The 22,615-nt window shown below is 52.6% G+C and overlaps 1 protein-coding gene across 3 annotated transcripts; it reads left to right on the forward strand.

The window, feature by feature from the left end:
• The first annotated feature begins 1,581 nt into the window (after positions 1 to 1,581).
• On the forward strand, positions 1,582 to 13,768 carry Nfatc4 (nuclear factor of activated T cells 4). 3 transcript variants are annotated; one of them, XM_090345310.1, is made up of 11 exons: positions 1,582 to 2,056; positions 5,211 to 6,315; positions 8,277 to 8,439; positions 9,039 to 9,238; positions 9,506 to 9,678; positions 10,351 to 10,491; positions 11,638 to 11,693; positions 11,915 to 12,041; positions 12,217 to 12,798; positions 12,903 to 12,956; positions 13,396 to 13,768. In XM_090345310.1, the coding sequence occupies exons 2-11, from the start codon at positions 5,324 to 5,326 to the stop codon at positions 13,461 to 13,463; spliced, it is 2,556 nt and encodes an 851-aa protein (XP_090201436.1). In that variant the 5' UTR covers positions 1,582 to 2,056; positions 5,211 to 5,323; the 3' UTR covers positions 13,464 to 13,768. The 3 variants fall into 3 exon arrangements, with proteins under 3 accessions (XP_090201436.1, XP_090201434.1, XP_090201435.1); XM_090345308.1 differs by lacking the exon at positions 1,582 to 2,056 and adding an exon at positions 3,066 to 3,333; XM_090345309.1 differs by lacking the exons at positions 1,582 to 2,056; positions 12,903 to 12,956 and adding an exon at positions 3,066 to 3,333.
• The last annotated feature ends 8,847 nt before the right edge of the window (positions 13,769 to 22,615 follow it).

The raw sequence follows: 22,615 nt of genomic DNA on the forward strand, positions 1-22,615 counted from the left end.
TGAGCTCTGATTCGTCCATTTTTTTCCTTTTCCTCTGTAGCTGGGATGAAGTGAATACAAGGTGAACAACTTCTTTCATTGAGATGGAGTCTCCAGAACTTTTTTGCCCAGGCTACCTTGGATCTAGGCTGGCTTGGAATCTCCATGTAGCTGGCATGACATGTGTGAACCACTTGCCTGGGCTTCCTGAGTGCTGGGATTACAGGAGTGGGCCATCAAGCCACATAGTCATTTATTGACTGGAGGAGGAGGAACTGTCAGGAAAGCAAGTCATAACATGATTTCAGTTGCAGTAAGGAATGTGTGCCAGTGGCTCACGCTTGTGATCTAGCTACTCAGTAGGCTGAGATCTGAGACTGAGGTTCAAAGCCAGTGGGAAACCAAAAAGCCCAAAATGCATATGTGGCTTAAGTGGAAAAAAACATCAGTCTTGAGCAAATAAGCTAAAGGACAGTGCCTAGGCCCTGTGTTCAAGCCCCAGTACCAGTCCACACACACACACACAGAGCCTGTGTGTACATACATGTTAATAAATAAATACATAAAAAACGTTCTCCACCAATTTTTGTATGACTTATGTATGAAGAGAATGCATTTTGTGTAATTAGTAGGATGGATTCATTCCCAAGACTGTTGGAATATGCTGGTAAAAATACAGACCGGTGGCTCACACCTGTAATCCTAGTTACTCAGGAGGCTGAGATCTGAGGATCAAGGTTCAAAGCCAGCCAGGCACAAAAGCACCTGAGACTTAACTCCAATTAACCTCTAGAAAAGGAGAAGTGGGGCTTGGCTCAAGGGTAGGGAAGTAGCCTTGAGCTGAAGAACTCAGGAACAGCGCCCAGGCGAGTGCAAGCCCCATGACCCACAAAATAATAATAATAATAATAATAATAATAATAATAATAATAATAATAATAATAATAATGATGATGATGATGATGATGATGTAGACCTGAAAGCAAAGCATGCCACCAGCCATGCGCTAGGGGGCAGCGGAGCTAAGAGGGAAGGGGCAGGGAGGAGGGAGGGGAGGGGAGGGTCGAGAACGGGAAGGAAGGGTGGCCGGGCCCGCGTGGTCGCTAGGGGGCAGGCGTGCAGGGCCTCGGGACCCCACCGCCGCCCGCCCTCCCCGGCGCCGGCGCGGGGCCAGGCCAGTCACCAGTCGTCGGTTCCACCCTCCGCTGAAGCCCAGCCAGGTTGGAGGGATTTCGGAGCCGAGGGGCCCGGGAGGAGTGTGGCGCCCCGAGCTGTCTCTGGACTGCGTCGTACCACCACCCCCCCCCTGCACCGCAGAGGGGGAAATTGAGTCACCGGGTGGAGAAGCCAGCGTCGGCTGGGGAAGGAGGGCGGACGCCAGCCCTCGGGGCCTTCCAGATGCTAGCGGGGAGGAGGGGGGAAGGACTCTCCAGGAAAGCAAAGGGGGCGGGGTGGGGGGCAGGCTGGGCAGGAGCTGAGCCCCACACTGGAGAAACGCTGCCCAGGATCAAAGGAAATATGACATTTGAAAAGAATGTGCGCGTCTGCCCGAGCCGAGCGGGGGGCGGGGGGAGCGGGGCTGAGCCCGAGTTTCCGGGCGGCTCGCCCCGGCCCTCGGCGCGGTGCGGGCTGGCGGCCGGTCCCGAGGTCTCTCCCGCGTCTCCGAGCTGACGCTGAACGGGAAGTGTAACCTGAGAGCAACCGCGGGAGGGGGGCCGAGCCAGACGAGCGGGGAGCATTCCTCTCCCCCTCCCGCCGGCGCGGCCGCTCCGCGCGTCACCCGGGTCCCCGGGGGCCGGGGGGGCGGGGGTCCCGGGGCGGGCCCGGGCGGCGCGCGCGCGCGGGAAGGCGGGGGGCCGCCCCCGTCGCGGAGGAGCTCGGGCACGGGCCGGCCTGGTTCTCATTAGAGTGACGGGCGCGGCCCCCGCCCGGCTCCCGAGTGTTTGTAAACGTCTGACCCGAGGGCGGCCGTTTAACCCTTCGTGTGCGGGGCGGCCCGGGGCGGGGATTTGGAAGCTGGAACTCGCTGCGGCCCAGGGAGAAGTCTGACGCTTGGTGGCTGCGTGGAGGGAGAATGGTAACCCGCCCCCCCATCTACCGTCTGGAGACACGGACCTCCCCCCACGCCCTCTCACTCTACCTGGACCCCCCCACACACACACACGTCTGCCCTTCCTGGAAACTCCAGTCCGGGTCTTCCACTCCCTGCCCAGGTGACAGGTGTCTGGTTCTGGGGCCCACCAGGTTTGGGGGCTCAGGGCCCCCGACTAGCCCTGGCCTGGAGTTTTAGGGGAAACAGACATAGCAGGAGGCCCGGGACGGGAGATTAGTTCCAGACTGCAGTTCTGGAGAGGAGGGGGGGGGCCCACTTCTCCGGGAGGCTAATTAATGGCCTCTCCGGGGTGGGTGGGACCAGGGTATCGGCAAATCCCGGCCTGGATCCGCACGTATCTTGGGGCCTTTGCGTGGCTCCCGGGGTCTCCTGGACTCTCAAAACGTCACCCCACCGCTCCGAGAGGCTCTGAAGCCTGCCACGAGTTCTTCCCCTTCGGGGGACGCGGAGGGAGGGCGCGCGGAGCCGCCGGCCGCCGAGGGCACAGGCTTCCAGGAGGGTCTCTGGCGGGGTGCCCTCGGCGGCCGGGCGCCTCGCGGTACCCCAGAGCCCTGCGGGCTGCGGGCTCGGAGGAACGGGGGTGGAGAGGGGGTCCTTGCTGGCCAGATGCTGGCGACGCGGACCCTCCACGTCCAGGGCCCACGACAGGGGGCCCCGAAGCCCCGGGCCGGGCCGGAGCGAGGTGGGGGCTGGGCTCCCGGTGCGAAACGCTCGTCACCCCGGCGGGCCGCTGGGCCGCTGCGGGGTCGTGGCGCGCTGGAAGGGGCCGTTTTTCAATCCATTTCATTTATTTATTTATTTGTTTTGGAGGAGGAGGACCTGGGGAGAGGGCGGAGGGCGGGAGAGTGGGGGAGGACCGGGGGCGCGTGGTTTTCCCATCTCGTCCCTGGAGGAGGGGCCGGAGCATCCTGGACAGCCAATCAGGGGGTAGCTGTGGGGGGGGACCCGCTTTGAAGAAGTTTAGGGGGAAAAAAGTTTGGAAAAGTTTCTATAATAACGAGGGGGCATCCGGAAGGAGGCGGCAGCGACGGAGGAGGGGGCTCTGAGGAAGAGGGAGGGAGGGAGCCCTCGACGTGAAGACCCCGCGGCCTCCGGGTCCCCCCTCCCACCCGGGACGCGACCTGGGGCCCCGGCCGGACCCATGGGGGCGGCCAGCTGCGAGGATGAGGAGCTGGAGTTTAAGCTGGTGTTCGGGGAGGAGAAGGAGGCCCCCCCGCTGGGCGCCGGGGGGGCTGGGGAAGGTTAGTGCGGGGCCGGGAAGGGGCCCGGCGTCTGGGGGTTCGGGCCCGCGGGCCTGGGGCCGGGGAGGCGGGGGTCGGAGTCGAGCGGGGCCCGGCGCGTGTGCAGAGTGAGGCGGGGGGCCGCGGCACCGCTTTTTCCTTTTTAGGCGGTGTCGGGGTGGGGGTGGGGACCGCCTGTCATCGCGGTGCGGGGGGCGGGCGGGCGCCGGGGCCCCGGAGCCAGTGTGCAGCGGCCGTGGAACTGGTTCCCGGCGGGTGGAGTCCCGGTCCCGAAGACTGGGGGCTCCCGGGGCCGCGGTGCTCGCGGGCCGCGCCGGGCGCCCCTCCCCCGTCCGGCCGCAATGAGAGGCAGATGGCGGGGCTCGAGCCGGGGGCGGCGGCCGCCTCTCGCACGGAATCCGTGCCGCCCGCGGCCCCCTCCCACGCCGGGCCCGGCACGCATCACCCCCCTCGGCGGCACCCCCGCCCCCAGGCTGGGAGGTGGGAGCGAGGGAGGAGCCGGCTCCCCTCGTCACCGCGGCCGCCCCCCCCGCACCCCACCCCGCCACTGTTGCGATGGTGACCGGGGCTCCTGCCAGCTCCGTTTGGGGGTTTGAGAACCGCCACTAATTGGGTTCATGTGTGTGAGTCGCCCCCAGCCCAGCCCAGAGCCTCGCCGAACACGCCTGCGGGCCGGGCTCCAGCCTCTCCACCACCTCCCTCCTCTGCACCCCGGGTCCCCGGGGCAGGGGCTCCGAGGGCGGGGGGGGGGGGGGGGTGTGCGAGCCGAGGAGGGCTTGGCACAGCAGCCCCTGGCTGTGCCATCCTCTGCCGTCCAGCTCGCCCCTGGACGCGCGCGCCTGTGTGTGGTGTATGTGTGTGTGTGTTGTGTGTGTGATGTGTATGTGTGTTGTGTGTGTGTTCTGTGTGGTGTGTGTGTGGTGTGTATGTGTTGTGTGTCGTGTGATGTGTGTGTTCTGTGTGTTGTGTGTGTTCTGTGTGGTATGTGTGGTGTATATGTGTTGTGTGTGATGTGTGTGATGTGTATGTATCGTGTGATGTGTGTTCTGTGTGATGTGTGTGTTCTCTGTGTGCTGTGTGTTCTCTGTCATGTGTGTGTTCTGTGTGTGATGTGTGTTCTGTGTGTGCTGTCTTCTGTGTGTGCTGTGTGTGTGTGTTCTGTGTGATGTGTGTGTGTTCTGTGTGTGTGATATGTGTGTTCTGTGTTCTCTGTGTGTGATGTGTGTGTTCTGTGTGATGTATGTGTTCTGTGTGTGTGATGTGTGTTCTGTGTGATGTGTGTTCTATGTGATGTGTGTTCTGTGTGTGCTGTCTTCTGTGTGTGCTGTGTGTGTGTGTTCTGTGTGATGTGTGTTCTGTGTGTGTGATATGTGTGTTCTGTGTTCTCTGTGTGTGATGTGTGTGTTCTGTGTGATGTGTGTGTTCTGTATGAAGTGTGTGTTTTGTGTGATGTGTGTGTTGTGTGTGATGTATGTGTCTGTGTGATGTGTGTGTGTTGTGTGTGTGTGATGTATGTCTGTGTGATGTGTGTGTTCTGTGTGTGTGCTGTGTTCTGTGTGTGATGTGTGTGTTCTGTGTGTGTGATGTGTGTTCTGTGTGATGTGTGTGTGTTGTGTGTGTGTGATGTATGTGTGTGTGATGTGTGTGTTCTGTGTGTGTGCTGTGTTCTGTGTGTGATGTGTGTGTTCTGTGTGTGTGATGTGTGTTCTGTGTGATGTGTGTGTGTTGTGTGTGTGTGATGTATGTGTCTGTGTGATGTGTGTGTTCTGTGTGTGTAGGGCTCCGCAGGGACCCCTCCTAGCGGCGTCCAGCGGAGCCCGGGGCCCGGCCCCTGCCCACCTCTCAGGGCCCGTCTTCCCCGTCTCGCACCTCGGCAGAGCTGGACCCGGAGGATGCCCCGCCGCCGTGCTGCCGCCTGGCCCTGGGCGAGCCCCCGCCGTACGGCGCGGCCCCGATCGGCATCCCCCGGCCGCCGCCCCCGCGGCCGGGCATGCACTCGCCGCCGCCGCGGCCCGCGCCCTCGCCGGGCACCTGGGAGAGCCAGCCCGCGCGCTCGGTGAGGCTGGGGGCGCCGGGGGAGGCGGGCGGGGGCGCCGGCGGCGGCCGCGTCCTCGAGTGCCCCAGCATCCGCATCACCTCCATCTCGCCGACGCCCGAGCCCCCGGCCCCGCTGGAGGACACCCCCGACGCCTGGGGCGACGGCTCTCCCGGAGACTACCCCCCGGCCGAGGGCTTCGGCGGCTACCGCGAGGCCGCCGGCCCCGGCGGCGGCGCCTTCTTCAGCCCGAGCCCCGGCAGCAGCAGCCTGTCGTCGTGGAGCCTCTTCTCCGACGCCTCGGACGAGGCGGCCCTGTACGCCGCCTGCGACGAGGTGGAGTCGGAGCTGAACGAGGCGGCCTCCCGCTTCGGCCTGGGCTCCCCGCTGCCCTCGCCCCGCGCGTCCCCCCGGCCCTGGACCCCGGAGGACCCCTGGGGCCTGTACGGCCCGAGCCCCGGAGGCCGGGGCCCCGAGGACGGCTGGCTGCTGCTCAGCGCGCCGGGGCCCGCGCCAGCCTCCCCGCGGCCCGCCTCCCCCTGCGGGAAGCGGCGCTACTCCAGCTCGGGGACCCCCTCCTCCGCCTCCCCGGCCCTGTCCCGGCGCGGCAGCCTGGGGGAAGACGGGGCGGAGCCGCCGCCGCCGCCGCCTCCGCCGCCGCCCCTGGCTCGGGACGCCGTCTCCCCGGGCCCCTTCGATTACGCGGGAGCGCCGCCGGCCGAGAGCATCCCCCAGAAAACCCGGCGGACTTCCAGCGAGCAAGCCGTGGCCCTGCCGCGGGCCGAGGAGCCGGCCGCGTGCAATGGGAAGCTGCCCCCGGGCGCCGAGGAGGCCGGGGCGCCTCCAGGGGGTCCCCGGAAGGAGGTGGCCGGCATGGACTACCTGGCGGTGCCTTCTCCCCTGGCCTGGTCCAAGGCTCGCATCGGGGGACACAGCCCCATCTTTAGGTGAGGGTTGCCTTCCGCTCCGTCCCACCCAAGGAGTGGGAGGGCCAAAGGGTGAGTTTTAAAAGAAATCCTAGTTTCAGGTACCTGCCATGCTTCGGAAAAGCATGTGCGGACACAGTGCCCCTGCCATCCACCCGATTTCTTCTTTTTTTCTTTATTGTTTTTCTTTGGCCAGTCCTAGGGCTTGAACTCAGGGCCTGGGTTGTCCTTGGGCTTTCTCAAGGCTAGAGCTCTACCACTAGAGCCACAGCACCACTTCTGGCTTTTTCTATGTATGTGGTTCTGTGGAATGGAGCCCAGGGCTTTGTACATGCTAAGCAAGCACTCTACCACTCGGCCACACTCCTCACTCCGACTGGATTTTCAAGGGGGTGCCTCTCCATACTGGCAATTTGAAGAGCAACAGCTACAGTTTAGGTAAAGGCAGAATTCTTCTGTTTCCTCACACTGACCCATGTGTCCTGGCACTTTGCTAGGTGCAGAATTTGTGCTGAGTTTCAGCCCTTGGATCTGATCTTTTAGACAGATGCTAGCCCTACATTTAGTTACAGGATATTTTCCTCTTTTATTTTCTAGGACTTAGTGGCTTGAGAGCGTTATTGCTAATTTGAATAAAGTCATTTATTTGCAAGTCAAAGAAATCATTAACTGGGCACTGGCAGTTAACATCTGGAATCCTAGCTACTCTGGAGGCTAGAATCTGAGGATTGTTGTTCAAAGCCAGTCTGGGCAGAAGAATCCATGAGACTCAACTCCAATTAACAGCTTAAAAGGTGGAAGTGGAGCTGTGGCTCAAGTTGTGGTGTCAGCCTTGAGTGACAAAGCTAAGGGACAAGGCCCAGATCCTCAGTTCAGGCCCCAGTACCAGCACACGTGTGTGTGAACACACACATGAATTTATATTTAAACCTGCATTTCTACCTATTTTAATATTCTTAAACCTTGAGATGTCAGACTGGGTTGGTTGGGTACATCCAGAAAAGTTTATAGAAGGAAGAAACCTTACTATTGGATGTTCTAGGGTTCCTGTAGACTAAAGCTTCTCAACTTGAGTAGTATTGATCTGCAGAGCTATATAACTCATTATGGGACTGAGATGGACATTGTAGGATGGTCCAGCAGTCCCCTGGCTTCCACTTATGAAGGGATCCTACCTACCATGTAGGATCCTCTGTACTAGTTGTGACAACTAAAAGAGTTCATAGACAATGGCAAATACGTGAGGGCTAATTAAGATCCCAGGCAGGGGCTGGCAGTTAGGCCTAGGGGTAGAGTGCTTGCCTAGCATGCACAAAGACCTGGGTTTGATCCCTTGGTACCACATACATAGAAAAAGTCGGAAGGGGTGCTGTAGCTCAAGTGGTAGAGCTTTAACTTTGAAAATACCCAAGGACAGTTCTCAGGCCCTGAGTTCAAGCCCCAGGACAGGCAAAACAAACAAAACAAGATCCCAGACAGAGGGCAACTAGGAGCATAATTTGGAATGATCACCCCATTTGAAACCCCTTAACTGCCTAGAACTCTACTTCTCTCTTCCTAGCTAATGAAAAGAGAGCTGGCTGGGGACCAGAAAGTGGCTGCTTGCCTCATTTCTTTATTTGTAAAACAACCAAAAAAATCCTATCTGATGCCCTGACATATCTGACGTGGTATTTCTTTACCATGTCCATCAAGACCTAAGGGGCTTTGAGTGCTTCTGTATTCAAGCAAAGCATCCCTATGCAACCCCCAAACTTTGTGCTCAGGGAAGCAGGGAGTCTCAGGGCTGTGATCACCCTTCACACCCCACCTCAGGGGCGTCCCGCCCTCTATATACCCCACATCTGGGCTATGGGGCTTTTGCTGTGGTCTTTTCGTTCTCCCACCCTGACCCCCCCCCCATTCTTTCCCTCCCGTGCTCAGTGTGGTTCTGATTGGCCTCTGAGCCCCATGGCTGAAGGTTTTGGTCCTCTCCTTCCCAGGACCTCTGCCCTCCCCCCTCTGGACTGGCCTCTGCCTAGTCAGTATGAGCAGCTGGAGCTGAGGATTGAAGTGCAGCCTAGAGCCCACCATAGGGCCCACTACGAGACAGAAGGCAGCCGAGGGGCGGTCAAAGCTGCTCCGGGCGGTCATCCGGTCGTCAAGGTAAGGGATGGAAGGCAGACAGATACTCTCTCTCCTCTTCTATCCCAGGTCCCTGCAGATGGACTCTTAGCTGTACAGACCCATGGCACTGCCCTTTCCCACACTCCCTCTCAGCTCTGACCCTGCAGGCAGCCTGGGGGAGGGGCTGGAGCTGGGGAGGAGGGGTGCACTTCCAAGACTCGGATATACTTTTTGCTCTTCTGTGCTTCCACCTCCCTCTCAGCTCATCCCATGGGACACCAGCCTCCAGTCTCCTTTGGAAATGGTGGCCTGCCAGATGTGGGGGAAGGGTTCCTCTGAGGTCAAAGGTCATTGGGAGTTAGGTTTTTCTCTATGTCCAGTTGGGCTAGCTTAGTCCCTTGGAAGCTCTTCCTCTTTCACCCAGCCTATTTGGGCTTTTTTCCAAGAACAACACTTTGAAACTCCAGGCCACATTTTCTCCACAACTGGTACCCAGTTTGGTCTCTTATCCCCTCCCCATCCTGCCTAGGATATCTTTTATCTTCTACCATAAATAAAAACATCCAGGTGTGGCTAGAGGAGGAGACAGCGAAGCTGTCAGTGAGTGAGGCGGCCACACACGTGTCTCCCTCTGCCAGCTCCTAGGGTACAGCGAGAAGCCACTGACCTTGCAGATGTTCATTGGCACTGCAGACGAGAGGAACCTGCGGCCTCATGCCTTCTACCAAGTGCATCGGATCACAGGCAAGATGGTGGCCACAGCCAGCTACGAAGCCGTCGTCAGTGGTACCAAAGTGCTAGAGATGACCCTGCTCCCCGAGAACAACATGGCAGCCAAGTAAGTCCCCGTTCAACATTCCCTCCGTGTGGAAGATTTAGATCAGCGAGGCCGGCTTCTTTCTCTCGCCAGAAGCACTAGACATGGTCAGTAAGAACCAGCTCCCAGCCTTCTTGTCATCTTGGGGTTGAGGAGCATTCTGGAGAGGCCATCTCTGGATCAGGAGATACTCAAGGTCTCAGGGCTTGGAGAGAGGGCATGACCGTGCCTCTTTGGGGAGGCATCACTTGGCTAGAGGAATTTGCCCACCCTTCTGTTTGCCCTCAGCATTGACTGTGCCGGAATCCTGAAGCTTCGGAACTCAGACATTGAGCTGCGGAAGGGTGAGACGGACATCGGGCGGAAGAACACACGCGTGCGGCTGGTGTTCCGAGTACACGTGCCTCAGGGCGGCGGCAAGGTCGTTTCTGTGCAGGCAGCCTCCGTGCCCATCGAGTGCTGTGAGCAGCCCTGACCGCCTTCTGTCTCCTGCAACTCTCTTGTCTACGTGTTTCCCTCTCACCCATTCCCTTTACACAGTGTCCTTTTCCTGTCCTGTCTGGCCTGAGTACTCCTGTAGAAGACTTAGCTCTGATTTCTACCGTGCATGTGAGAGTGGTAAGGGTAATGTCCCTGGACTAGTCCAGAGTGACCCCGGGTCACAGCTGCCCAGGCGTGGCCTGTGTACCTGTTTGGGTAACTTTTGGGACTGCCCTGTTTATTCATGCTTCAAGAGTAGTCCTGGGCCCAGTGCCAGTGGCTCCTAGCTACTCAGGAGGCTGAGATCTGAGGATTGTTGTTGAAAGCCAGCCCGGGCAGGAATATCCAAGAGACTGTCATCTCCAAAGAACTACCAAAACGCCAGAAGTACAGCTGTGGCTCCAGTGGCAGAGCATCAGTCTTGAGCAAAAAGCTTAAAAGACAGTGCCCAGGCCTTTGAGTTCTAGCCCTAGCATGAGCACATTCTCAGAGCGTGGTCTGAGTGCTCTCATGATACTGTTGGTCTACTGTGTGTCTGCTCTTCCAGAGGTTGCCCTGGGGGCTTGGCAGTTCCCTTGAAGAGGGCAGAGGACAGAGGACATGGTCCCCTTCACACCCAGCTTAGCCAGGTCTCTTTTTGCCCTGTCTTGCAGCCCAGCGCTCAGCCCAGGAGCTGCCCCAGGTGGAGACTTACAGCCCTAGTGCCTGCTCTGTGAGAGGAGGGGAAGAACTGGTGCTAACTGGCTCCAACTTCCTGCCGGACTCCAAGGTGGTGTTCATTGAGAGAGGCCCTGGTGAGTAGGCCCTGGGGAAGAGGTAGGCAGGCAGGAACAGCTTGCCCTTGGAACTGGCAGGCTACTAAACTGGCCAGTTGAGTGAGCCTCAGTTTCCTTATCTGGAGATGGGATGATAGCGATATTGAATAATACAGCTTGTTGATTAAAGAGGAATTGGCTTTGAGATAATGCACCCTTATGTACATCATAGTTTTATAATCTTCATATAATATATATGTGTGTATATATATATATATATATATATATTTTTTTTTTTTTTGCTGGTCCTGGGCTTGAGCTCAGGGCTTGAGCACTATCCTTGGACTTTTCTCAAGGCTTGAGCTCCAACACCCGAGCCACAGCACCACTTTCAGCTTTTTTCTATGTAAATGGTACCAAGGACTCAAACCCGGGTCTTCATGCATGCTAGGCAAGCACTCTACCACTAGGCCAAACTCCAGGCCCCTTCATATACTTTATAAGCAAAGAAAGGGATGACTCCTATCCTGACAGTTACCTGGACCTCTCTTGAGCTGTGGAACATAACACAGGTGTGATTGTGGCAAGGCTCCTAAGATGGAGCTATAGAGGTTAAGGAAAGGATTTAAAGATCCCAGGTATAGCCCAAATAGTGGCCTTTCTCCTCCACTAATCCTCTCACCAAGAGCCCCAGTCCTTCAACCCACCTTTATCAATACCCTGGTACCCTTTCTGAGCATATCCAGAGGTTCCAAGCCATTAGGCCTCTTCACTGGGCCAGAGTGGCTCACGCTTGTAATCCCAACTACTCTGGAGTAAGAATGAGATCTCAGAATCACTGTTCAAAACAAGCATAGCAGAAATGTCACTGGAACTCGTGTCTCCAGTGAACCACCACAAAGCCAGAGTGGAGTTGTGGCTCAACTTGTAGAATGCCAGCCCTTTGAGTGAAATCGCTAAGGAGAAGCTCCCAGACCCTGAGTTTGAGCCCTAGCACTAGCCCAACAAGCAAACAAACCTATCTCTTCCATAGGATTGCATAAACACACAGTAGACTCTGTGCCAGACCTGCCAAGGGCCTTTTAAATCTGCCACTGACTCTAGAAAGAGGGAAAAGTAGCAAGGAACCAGGGCCAGAGGCAGGGCCCTAGAATTGGGCTGGAGCTCTCACTTCCCTCCACACAGATGGAAAGCTGCAATGGGAAGAGGAGGCCACAGTGAACCGACTGCAGAGCAACGAGGTACCAATGTGACTGAGGAGCCCAGCCAGAGGAGAGGGGCAAAGGGTGGGATAAGCCTGGGGAGTGGATTAGAAGGGTCTGGCTGCTCTGGAAGCAAGGTTCATCTTTAGGGAATAAACTTTGCTCTTTAGCTAATGGTAAGTTTGGGGTCTATGGAAGGGTGGGACTTCCAGCTTCCCATCCCTGAGGACTTCTTGTCTTATCCTCTTGTCCTCCCCCAGGTGACCCTGACTCTGACTGTCCCTGAGTACAGCAACAAACGGGTATCCCGGCCAGTCCAGGTCTACTTTTATGTCTCCAATGGGCGAAGGAAGCGCAGCCCTACCCAGAGTTTCAAGTTTCTGCCTGGTGTGCTTTACGACAGCCCCTTTATGGGGGTGGGGGGAACAGAGAGATACAGAAGCCCGTTGTGAGGCACGGAGGGGCCTTGAAACCTGCAGAGAGAGTTGGAGATGTATGTATACAAGGTTATGGGATATGGCTAGAGTCTAACCACCCACTGTGTTCTTCACTCCCTTTCCAGTGATCTTCAAGGAGGAGCCCCTACCAGTCTCAGCTCTCCCGGGTTTCCCTTCAGCACCTGGTCCCCCCTTTGGCTCTGACATGGACTTCTCACCACCTAGGCCTTCCTACCCCCCCTATCCCCATGAAGACCCTGCTTATGAGACTCCCTACCTGTCAGATGGCTTTGGCTATGGCACACCCCCTCTGTACCCCCAGACAGGACCCCCGCCATCTTACAGACCAGGCCTGCGGGTGTTCCCCGAGACTGGAGGTACCACAGGTCATGGCCGCCCACCTCCGGTCTCCTTCCTCCCCCGCCCCTTCCCAAATGACCTATATGGAGGACCGGGCTCCTCTTTTCCCATGGGGCTTCCATTCCCTCCTCCAGCCCCCTTTCGGCCTCCACTGCCTTCTTCCCCACCCGTTGAAGTCCCCTTCCCTCCCCAAAGTAGTGTTCATCCCCTACCTGCTGAGGGGTACAATGAAGTAGGGCCAGGGTATGGCCCTAGAGAGGAGGCTCCAGAGCAGGAGAAATCCAGAGGTGGCTACAGCAGCAGCTTCCGAGACAGTGTCCCTATCCAGGGTATCACGCTGGAGGAAGGTGGGTGCAGGACTGGGGCCTGTGTGAGTGGGTGTGAGGTTGTGCAGCGTGTTTGCCGACGGTGGAGCTTAACTTCTCAGACTGGGTATCCTTGGTCTCCCAAGCCAGTTATAGGGTCCCAGGAACAAGTTCTTGCTGTGTGTGGCCACCTGAATCCAGTAAGTGAATTTGGAAGAGTTCCTGGAGTACCTTTGCCACAAGTCCCTAAATCTCAGAGCTAGAAGCTCAGTCGATGTCAGTGCATCTCATACCCTGACTTTGCAGTCAAGCACTCACTGCACCTCATAAGGGGGTGCTGTTTGCTTAGGTCCCAGCGGGGTTTGTCTCATCTTTCCCCTCCATGCGGTCAGCATTGGCAGTGAGGACCTTCCTGTTTTCCACCTCTGACTCTGCTGTCACACACAAAACAGGCTGGGGTGGGAGTCTGGAGCCCACACAGATGGCATTGAACATGCTTTAGTTAGGGAAAATTGAGGCCTCGTGGAAGAGGAGCTCAGAGGTCTCCTAGACTGAGGACTTCCTGGAATGTACTAGAGGTTTCTAGAAAATGAAAGGACCTACCCTTAGCCCAGTCTCTCCACTGCCCTTTATTTGCAGTGAGCGAGATCATTGGCCGAGACCTGAGTGGTTTTCCTGCCCCTTCTGGAGAAGAGCCTCCTGCCTGAACCACATCTGGCCACCGTGGCCCTGGCCTCGGCCTTGCCTCGTGCCCTCCTTCCTGGCACACTGGTTCCAGAAGCTTGGGACAAGTCTGTTTTCTCTTTCCCCAGCTTCTGCCTCCCTCTGTCAGCTTAGGTATGGGAACTAGGCCTGCCTGGTGCTGCTTTGAAGGGCTAGGGAAGGGAGCAAGTGAGGATGGAGAAGGGGTGGAGACTGAAGGCAGACTTGACTGGGGGTGAGGATGATGTCCAGATTGTGTGCGGCTACAATGCCACGACGCTAGGGCCAATAAACTGCTCACTGACTAGTGCTTCAGGCTCCAGAACTCTTTGGAGAGAAGTGGTGGTCCAGCTTACTCCAGCCCTGACCCAAGAGAGCTGAGAAGTTGGAAAGTGATGGGGGATGGGTCATTGCATTGCATCATAAGGAGTTCCTTGTTGGGGGAAGTCAGGGAGGTATACATGGGCTTTGGGGCTGAGGTTAGGAGCCAGGGCTTGAGAAAGCAGGCCTCTCCACTCTCCTTCCTGAGAGGGCCAGCTGATAGTTTTACTTTAGCTTTAATTTTTCAAGTTTTATTGTCTTGCCACTATCTAGATGATCCTGATTCATAGGAATGTGAGAAAGCACTATTCTAGTCATTCCTTTTATGTTTTGGGGACTTGACTCGGGGGCCTAGGAACTGTCCCTTAGCTTTTTTGCTCAAGGCTACAGGGCATTCTACCATTTAGGTCATAACTCCATCTCCAGCTTTTTGGTGGAGATAAGAGGCTCATGGGCCAGGTCACACTTGTAATCCTAGCTACTCCACAGGCTGAGATCTGAGGATCGAGATTCAAAGCCAGCTCAGGCAGGTAAGTCCATGATACTCTTATCTCCAGTTAATTACCAGAAAACCAGAAGTGGTGCTGTGGCTCAAAGTGGTAGAGCACTAGCCTTGAGTGTAAAAGGGACAGAACCTGGGTCCTGAGTTCAAATCCCACAACCACCACCAACCAGAGTCTCATGGACTTTCTTGCCTGGGCTTGCATTGAAAGGCATTCCTCAGATCTACTATGCTTGAGTAGCAGGCATAAGCCACTCATACCTGGAGTTACTCCTTCCTTTATACAAGAGGAATCTGAGGTTCAGTGGGAAAAGGGGGCTTTTCCAGGTTTATCCATCTTAGCAGCAACACGTTGAACACTGCTCTACTGGATTCACCCAATCATACTCGGTCCCTGTGACCCAGGAGGCCCCCTGCCTTTGAGGCTCATTCCTTCAAGTGAGGGACAGGATTAGCAAGAGCCGAAGTGGGTCTGTTCACACTTCGAATCCTTTTGTCCTTGAATATCATGAAAACATTTTGGAAAGATATGTGCTTCAGAAAGCAAAGCAAACTCGGGCACCTCCCAAGGCAGTCTATCCTGAGGCTTAAGGTACTATACCAGCTCCTGGCTTAACTTGTAGAAACACACATACTGACCTTCTGCAACTGGTATGTCAATCACCATAGGCAAGCCAGGCAAGAAGCCTGATGTCACAGATCTTCTCTGTCTTGAGGACCTAGGAAGGCCAAGTCCCATCTAGTGCTCCTGGCTCATACTTGAATCCTAGCTTCTTAGGGGACTGAGATTTGAGGATCTCAACTTGAAGCCAGCCTTGGCAGGAGAATCCATGAGAGTCTTATCTCCTCTTAGCCAGGAAAAAGCCAGAAGTAGAGCCACTAGTACCTCAAGTGGTAGAGTGCTAGCCTTGAGCAAAAAAAGCTTAGAGACAAGTGCCCAGGCTTCTAGTTCAAGCTCTAGGCCTGCCATGTGCGTACACACACACACACACACACACACACACACACACACACACACACACTTCAAGTGAGCACAGGACCCTGAGGTCATGCCTCAGTAATGCACAAAAACAAAAATAATGAAACCAACCTACCAATAAGAAAACAATGGTCAGTGAATCTTGGGCATGGCCAAGTCCCAGGAGTGGGGAAAATCAGACTTAACTGTTCTGCTCACCTGGATCTTGAAGCACACAGCAAACACTGAGTGCAACCAGCTTGATTGGCTCAATTTGGGGGTAGGGATTTGTACCCGCAAAACATTTGGAGAGCTAGTACTTGGGAAACTGGCAAGTCCTGGGAATGCAGTAGCTAGTGTCATGGTAGCTGGCTTTGGATTGCAGGACACCTGAGAATCACACTTCTTCCTCCCTTCTGCCTGTTGCTGCTTTGTATTGAATTTCCTTTACCTCCCTGAACAAAGGCTGCTGCAAACAAACTGATATTTGGTCAGCTGTCCATGCACTGGCAGCTTTCCAAGGATCCCCTCTTGTCCCTAGCCAGTCATGAACCCCCATTATCTTCACATCAGAAGAGATGTGGGGCCAGGCATCACATCCAACATTTCAATTTCATCCCCAAGATCTCTGGAGGCAAGAAGACTGTTGCGGGCTCACACTTACAATCCTAACTACGTATAAGGCTGATCATGATTTGAAGCCAGCCCAGGCAAAAAGCCAGAAGTGGAGTTGTGACCTCAGTGGTAGAGTAACAGTCTTGATAGAAAAAGCTCGCTCCTGTAATCCAAACTACTCAGGACGCTGAGATCTGAGGATTACAGTTCAAAGCCAGTCCAACCACTGAAGACCGCGAGACTCTTACCTCCAGTTAATCACTGCTATTGATTCATTGCCAGACATTAATTGAGCAGTCACTAAGTGCCAGCCTCTGGGTGACAGAGGACTTCCTAGCCTCATGGAGCAACAGTAAGGAAGCAGCTCGTTATCACTCAACAACTCAACTTAGTACTTAGAGACAGAAGGTATATCACCAGATGTAAGGGGGATGGATAGGGAGGAATTTCCATATGGGGTGTAGAAGGAAGAGGAACAGGCACTTCATCCAGTTGTGGAGGTTAGAAGCAACTTTAGGGTTGACTTCTAAACTGTGACTGATCAGGCTAAGAGCAGGGAAAAGCAAGCCAGGCCATGACCTGAAGAGGAGAGGCAAATGCCGAAGGCTAAAACATCTCTGGGACCTGGTATGTTTGGAGAGTTTAGAAAGGTCTGAGCACAGTGATTCGTGCTTGTAATCTTAGCTACTCAGGAGCCTGAACTCTGAGGATAGCCATTCAAAGCCAGCCCTGGCACTACAGTCCGTGAGATTCATCTCCAATGAACACTAGAAAAGTGGAAATGGCTCTGTGGCTCAAGGGGTAGGGTAGTAGCTTTGAGCTGAAGAGCTCAGGGACAGCACCCAGGCCCAGAGTTCAAGCCCCATGACTGACAGAAAAAAAAAAAAGTCCAGCTTGGAGAGAAGAGGAGAACAGCAGATCAAATTCTGGAAGTAGGAGGCTGGAAGGAGGGACTGCAGAGAAAGCAGAGCCAGATTCTGCAGGACCTCGTAGACTGCTAGAGAGTTTAATTATCCAGGAGTGCGGAGCATTCTAGCCCATACACGGCAAGCTGGGAGAGATGCAGTCAATTCGCCATGCAATTCTGCAATTCTACTTCCTCTTGAGTTCATATATATTTCCTTGACCTGCCCTCTGGGTCCATACTGATCCTGAGAACCCTGAAGTGGGCCACTCTGGGAGGGAGGGGCTTAGAAGCTGTCACTGCCAGGCACAGGTGACTCACACCTGTAATTCTAGCTACTCAGGGGGCTGAGATCTGAGGATCACGGTTCAAAGCCAGCCCGGGTACTAAAGTCCGTAAGACTCTTATCTCCAATTAACCACCAGAAAATTGGAAGTGGCACTGTGTCTCAAGAGGCAGGGCGGTAGCCGTGAGCTGAAGAGCTCAGGGACAATGCCCAGGGCCAGAGTTCAAGTCCATACACAAAGACTGAAAGCTGAGGACCAAAGTTTGAAGCCAGCTCAAAGACAGACTATGAGACTCTTGTCTTCAATTAACCACCAAAAAGCTGGAAGTAAAGCTATGGCTCAAATAGTAGAACAATAGTCTTGAGAGAAAAAGTGGCTGGGCTTGGATTCAAGCCCTGCTACCAATATTACATAAATAAGTTCAATAAAACAAACACTAGGAAATGGAGACTTGAAAGGGTTGGGTAGGGGGTTAAAGGGAGGGGTGATAGACAAATGAAGAAAAGGGGATAAGAATGCAGTAAAAATGAAATATACTGCAAAATTTAAGCAAAGTGAGGGAAGAGGGTAGGTTGGGAGGGATGGGTGTGGGTGTTGAGACGGGTGGCATTGATCAAGACAGATTGTATCATAAATTTCTTTGTTGAGTGGTTGACTCCTTTGTACAGCTACTTAAAGATAATAAAATAAATAAATAATTTGTTTTTGGATTCTGTTGGCTAGTATTTTATTGAGGAGTTTTGTGTCTGTGTTCATTAGAGGGATAAGTCTGTAGTTCTCTTTTTTTTGTTAAGTCTTTCCCTGGTTTGAGGATGAGTATAATATTAGCTTCATAAAATGAGTTTGGTATGGCTCCTTCTGCTTCTATTTCTCGGAAGAGTTTCAAGAGTATAGGTATTATTTCATCTTTACAAGCATTAACTCAAAATGGATCAAAGACCTCAATATCAGACCTGAAACCTTGAAACTGCTACACAATAGAGTTGGCAAGACACTGGAACTCATAGGCACAGGCAAAAACTTCCTGAACAGAGTCCCAGGGTCACAACAGATTTGAGAGAGACTCAACAAATGGGACTATCTAAAAATAAAAAGTTTCTGCACAAATAAAAGCATAGCTACTAAAGTAGAAAGACAGCCAACCATCTGGAAAAAGATATTTACCAATAATACATCAGACAAATGCTTAATATCCAGTATCTGCAGGAAACTCGAGAAACTAATCCCCCCTCCCCGGCCCAACAAACCAATCACTAAATGGGCAAGGGAACTAAAGAGAGACTTATCAAAAGAAGAGGTTAAAATGGAAGAAAAAAATATATGAGAAAATGCTTATCATCCATGGTCATAAAAGAAATGCAAATAAAAACAACCCTAACATACCACCTTACCCCAATTAGAATGGCCAAGATTTTGAACTCAGACATTGACAGATGCTGGCAGGATTGTGGAGAAAAAGAAACCCTACTGCATTGCTGGTGGGATTGTAAGCAAGTTCAGCCACTCTGGAAGGAAGTCTGGAGGTTTCTTAAAGAACTGAAAATAGACCTTCCCTATTATCCCGCCATACCACTCCTGGGCATCTATCCTGAACATCATAACCAAGATATGATAAGGACACCTGCTCAGCTATGTTCATCTCTGCACTATTCACAATAGCCAGGCGATGGAAACAATCCAGATGCCCTACTGCCGATGAATGGATACAGAAAATGTGGTATATATACACAATGGAATTCTACATAGCCAACAGACAAGATAAAATAGTGGCATTCGCAGGGAAGTGGATGAATCTAGAGCAAATCATGCTGAGTGAGACAAGTCAAGACCAAAGGAACAAAAGGTGCATGGTATCCTTAATATGTGGCTATTAGATCCAAACAGTACAAGAGTGAGGACTCAATATTTGCATACCCAATGCTATGGACATGGTATTGGAAATATAAACACAAAAATTTATGACTCTATAGACATAATGTTTTATTACGTAGATTAATATGTATCTATGACATACAAACCCTCAGCCTAATTTTAATTATGTTCTAAAATGTAAGTGCCAGTGATTGTATATAGAGATTCCCTTCTTGAATTCTTGTTTGTTAAATACATCATCTGAAATATGATGTAAAAATCAATGTTAATAAATTCTTTAATTAAAAAAAAAAAAGCTAAGACTAGGGTTTGACACTGGGCCTTTGCTTACCCAGCTGGGTCCTCTACCATTTGAGCCACACCTCTAGCTCATCCTCTTATAAGATTCTGGGTAGGGCTGGAAATGTGGCTTAGTGGTAGAGTGCTTACCTTGCACCAAGGCCTGGGTTCAACTCCTCAGTAACATATAAACAGAAAAGCCAGAAGTGGCGCTGTGGCCCCAGTGTAGAGTGCTAGCCTTGAGCCAAAGAAACTCAGGCACAGGGGCAGGGAGCATGACCTAGTGGTAGAGTGCTTGCCTAGCAATCATGAAGCCCTGGGTTCGATTCCTTAGTACCACATACACAGAAAAAGCCAGAAATGGTGCTGTGGATCAGGTGGCAGAGCACTAGCCTTGAACAAATAATGTCCAAGGGACAGCGCTCAGGCCCTAAGTTCAAGCCCCAGGACTGGCAAAAAAAAAAAAAGTCTGAGTAAAGATATGCGAGATGATAAAAGAGGGTTGTACCTGGGGGTTGAAGTATGTGACACCAACCAGACAAAAGGAAAAGAAATCGGGAGTGGACTACATTACATGGCCAGATTAAGGTATGAGATATATGTTCTATAACAATAGTGACCCATTATTATGTTCTATAACAATGGTGACCCATTAATTTAGTCTTGGAATATATCTACAAGTGTGTGTGTGTGTGTGTGTGTGTGTGTGTGTCTGTGTGTCTGTGTGTCTGTGTGTGTGTGTAATTTAAAATATAGAGCCTGTTGGGCACTGGTGACCTGCACCTGTGATTCTACCTATTCAGGAGGCTAAGATGTGAAGATTTCTGTTCAAAGCCAGCCTGGGCAGATGAATCCAAGACAAATCCAATTAATCTCCATTAAAAAACAAACAAACAAACAAAAAAAAACAACAAGCCAGAAATGGAGGTGTGGCTCAAGTAATAGAGTGCCAGCATTGAGTGAAAAAGCTAAGGGGCAATACCCAGTACTAGTGTATATATACACACACCCCACAAAGGTTTATGGAATCTATGCAAAGGAGATTGCAAAGAAGACTTTTGTAGTAGTTAAGACACAGAATGTCTGAACACCATCTATTACTTAACTCAGCTAAATGGTGAGAGATAAAATAGGAAATCAAGGACCAGAAAGTCCTGGGTGCTGTCAACTGCCTATGTGACCTTCAGTCTATCAACAGACCTAACTGAACCCTCCCTGCTTCGTCTTTCGTATTCACTGAGCTGTTGCTGTGTACCAAATTCTGTGACTGGTACTAGGGATAGAGCCATGGATCAGGCAAATATGAGTCTTAAGTGCAACACGATTCTTAGAAGCAAACGTGAGCATACATTTTTATCAGCTACTTCCAGAACTGTGTGTAGTATTAGGTTAGTCCTAGGGGCGTTGAGTTCGTGTAATGCTAGATTAGATGATAGATGACTGGCTGGGTACATTCCTTTGAGGTGGCTGGTTTGGCAGGATATGACAAGATTTCTCTAAAATGAACAGATATTCCTAATCTTGGTATCCTGTGTTTAGAGCACTCATGGAAGCCATGCACACACACACACACACACACACACACACACACACACACACACACACACACACACACACACACACGGAGTGCCTCCCAACCACAAAACTGTCACCTTGCCCAACCTTAGTCCCTGGCTTCTAGCCCTGCCGGGATCCTGACTCACTGTGGTTGAGTCTGCTTGGAGGCATTCAGACCTAACTAGATTTCCAAGGTTCTGGTCTAAGACAAAGAAGGAGACAGCTGCATCTTCCAGCTCTACTCATAATCTGAGTAACAAATCAATACCCCTAATCATGGGCGTTTTTGCTTTTCTTGTTTTTTTTTGTGCCTATACTATGGCTTGAACTCTGGGTCTATGCACTGTTTTTAGCTTTTTATGCCCAAAGCTGGTGCTGTACCACTTGGGCCACAGATCTTCTTCTGGCTTTTTGGTGGTTAATTGGAGATAAGCCTGTTCTGCCTGGATTGGCTCTGAGTCCCGATCCTCATATCTTTGCCTCCTGAGTAGCTTGGATTATGGGTGTGAGCCACTGGCACCTGGCATGTCTCTCTACTTTTCTGTTCCTTTGAATTATTTCTTTCAGTCTTTTCTGAAAGCCTCCATTTCTTCTGCATGGGTAGGTTTCTTCTGGAGACTCTAAAAGAGAATCTGGTTTTATTCTGTGCTGGTGGCAATTTCCGTTGTGCTTGGGGTTTTAAAAGCATTGCTAGCTGGGTGTGGGTGGCTCATGCCTGTAATCATAGCTCATTCAGGAGGCTGAGATCTGAGGCTTGAAATTGGAAACCACCCCAGGCAGCATAGTCTATTGAGACTCATATTTCCAATTAACTCCTCCCACAAAAAAGGTGGGGGCAGAAAAGCTGTGGTTTCAGTGGTGGCCCGCTAGCTTTGAGTAAAAGCAGCTCCAGGTCAGGGGCTGGAAGAGTGGCCTAGTGATAGAGTGCTTGCCTAGCATGCACGAAGCCCTAGGTATGATTCCTCAGCATCACATACACAGAAAAAGCTGAAGTGGTACAGTGGCTCAAGTGGTAGAGCTCTTGCCTTGAGAAAGTCCAAGGACAGTGCTCAGGCTCTGAATTCAAACCTCAGGACTCCATGCCCTCTCCCCCAAAAAACTGCTGTTAGAGGGGTGTAGGTTGATGGAGTGTATTGTATTCATGCATGGAACTTGCTGAAAATCCTCTTGTACAACTGTGGCATACTATACCTTTCTTTCTTTTCTTTCTTTTTTTTTTTTGCTTGAACTCAGGGCCTGAGCACTGTCCTTGGCCTTTCTCAAGGCTAGAGCTCTGCCACTTAAACCACAGCACCACTTCTGGCTTTTTCTGTGTATGTGGTACCAAGGAATCAAACCCCGGTCTTCATGCGTGCTAGGCAAGCACTCTACCACTAGGCCAAACTCCAGACCATATTGTTGCTTGAGCCCAGGGCCTTGAACATGCTAAGCAAACAGCTCTAGCACCAAACCACATCCCTAGCATTTCACTTTGTGACAAGATCTTGATATCTTTTCCCAGCCTGACCCTCATCTTCCTGCCTCTGCTTCCAGAGTATGGAGGATGGCAAAATAGGTGGGATTACAAGCTTGTGTCTTCCTCGCCCTGATGTCTTTGGATAATTTCAGTTTTATTTCCTCTTGGAGGCTGGTCAGTGGTAGGTTTACTTCCTGTGGGAAGCATAACAAATCATAAAAAAGATAGGGATTCTTGGGGGGAAAACTCAATATATTTGAAGCCCTTCTAGGCACGGGTGACTCACATCTGTAATGCTAAATACTCAGAAGGCTGAAATCTGAGAATCAAGGTCTGAAGCCAGCCCTGGGAAGTACATTTTGAAAAGTTCCCATCTCCAATTAGCAAAAAAGCCAAAAGTTGAGGT

This window comes from Megascapheus bottae, chromosome 14 (assembly GCF_031878675.1).
Source record: "Megascapheus bottae isolate mThoBot1 chromosome 14, mThoBot2.hap1, whole genome shotgun sequence".
NCBI classification, from domain to species: Eukaryota; Metazoa; Chordata; class Mammalia; order Rodentia; family Geomyidae; genus Megascapheus; species Megascapheus bottae.

Coding starts and splice junctions, on each gene's coding strand:
- Nfatc4 (XM_090345308.1), top strand. CDS start 3,234: ATGGGGGCGGCCAGCTGCGAGGATGAGGAGCTGGAGTTTAAGCTGGTG. Junction 9,679..10,350: donor CTCCGTGCCCATCGAGTGCT/GTGAGCAGCCCT, acceptor CCTGTCTTGCAG/CCCAGCGCTCAGCCCAGGAG. Junction 12,957..13,395: donor TGTGTGGCCACCTGAATCCA/GTAAGTGAATTT, acceptor CTTTATTTGCAG/TGAGCGAGATCATTGGCCGA.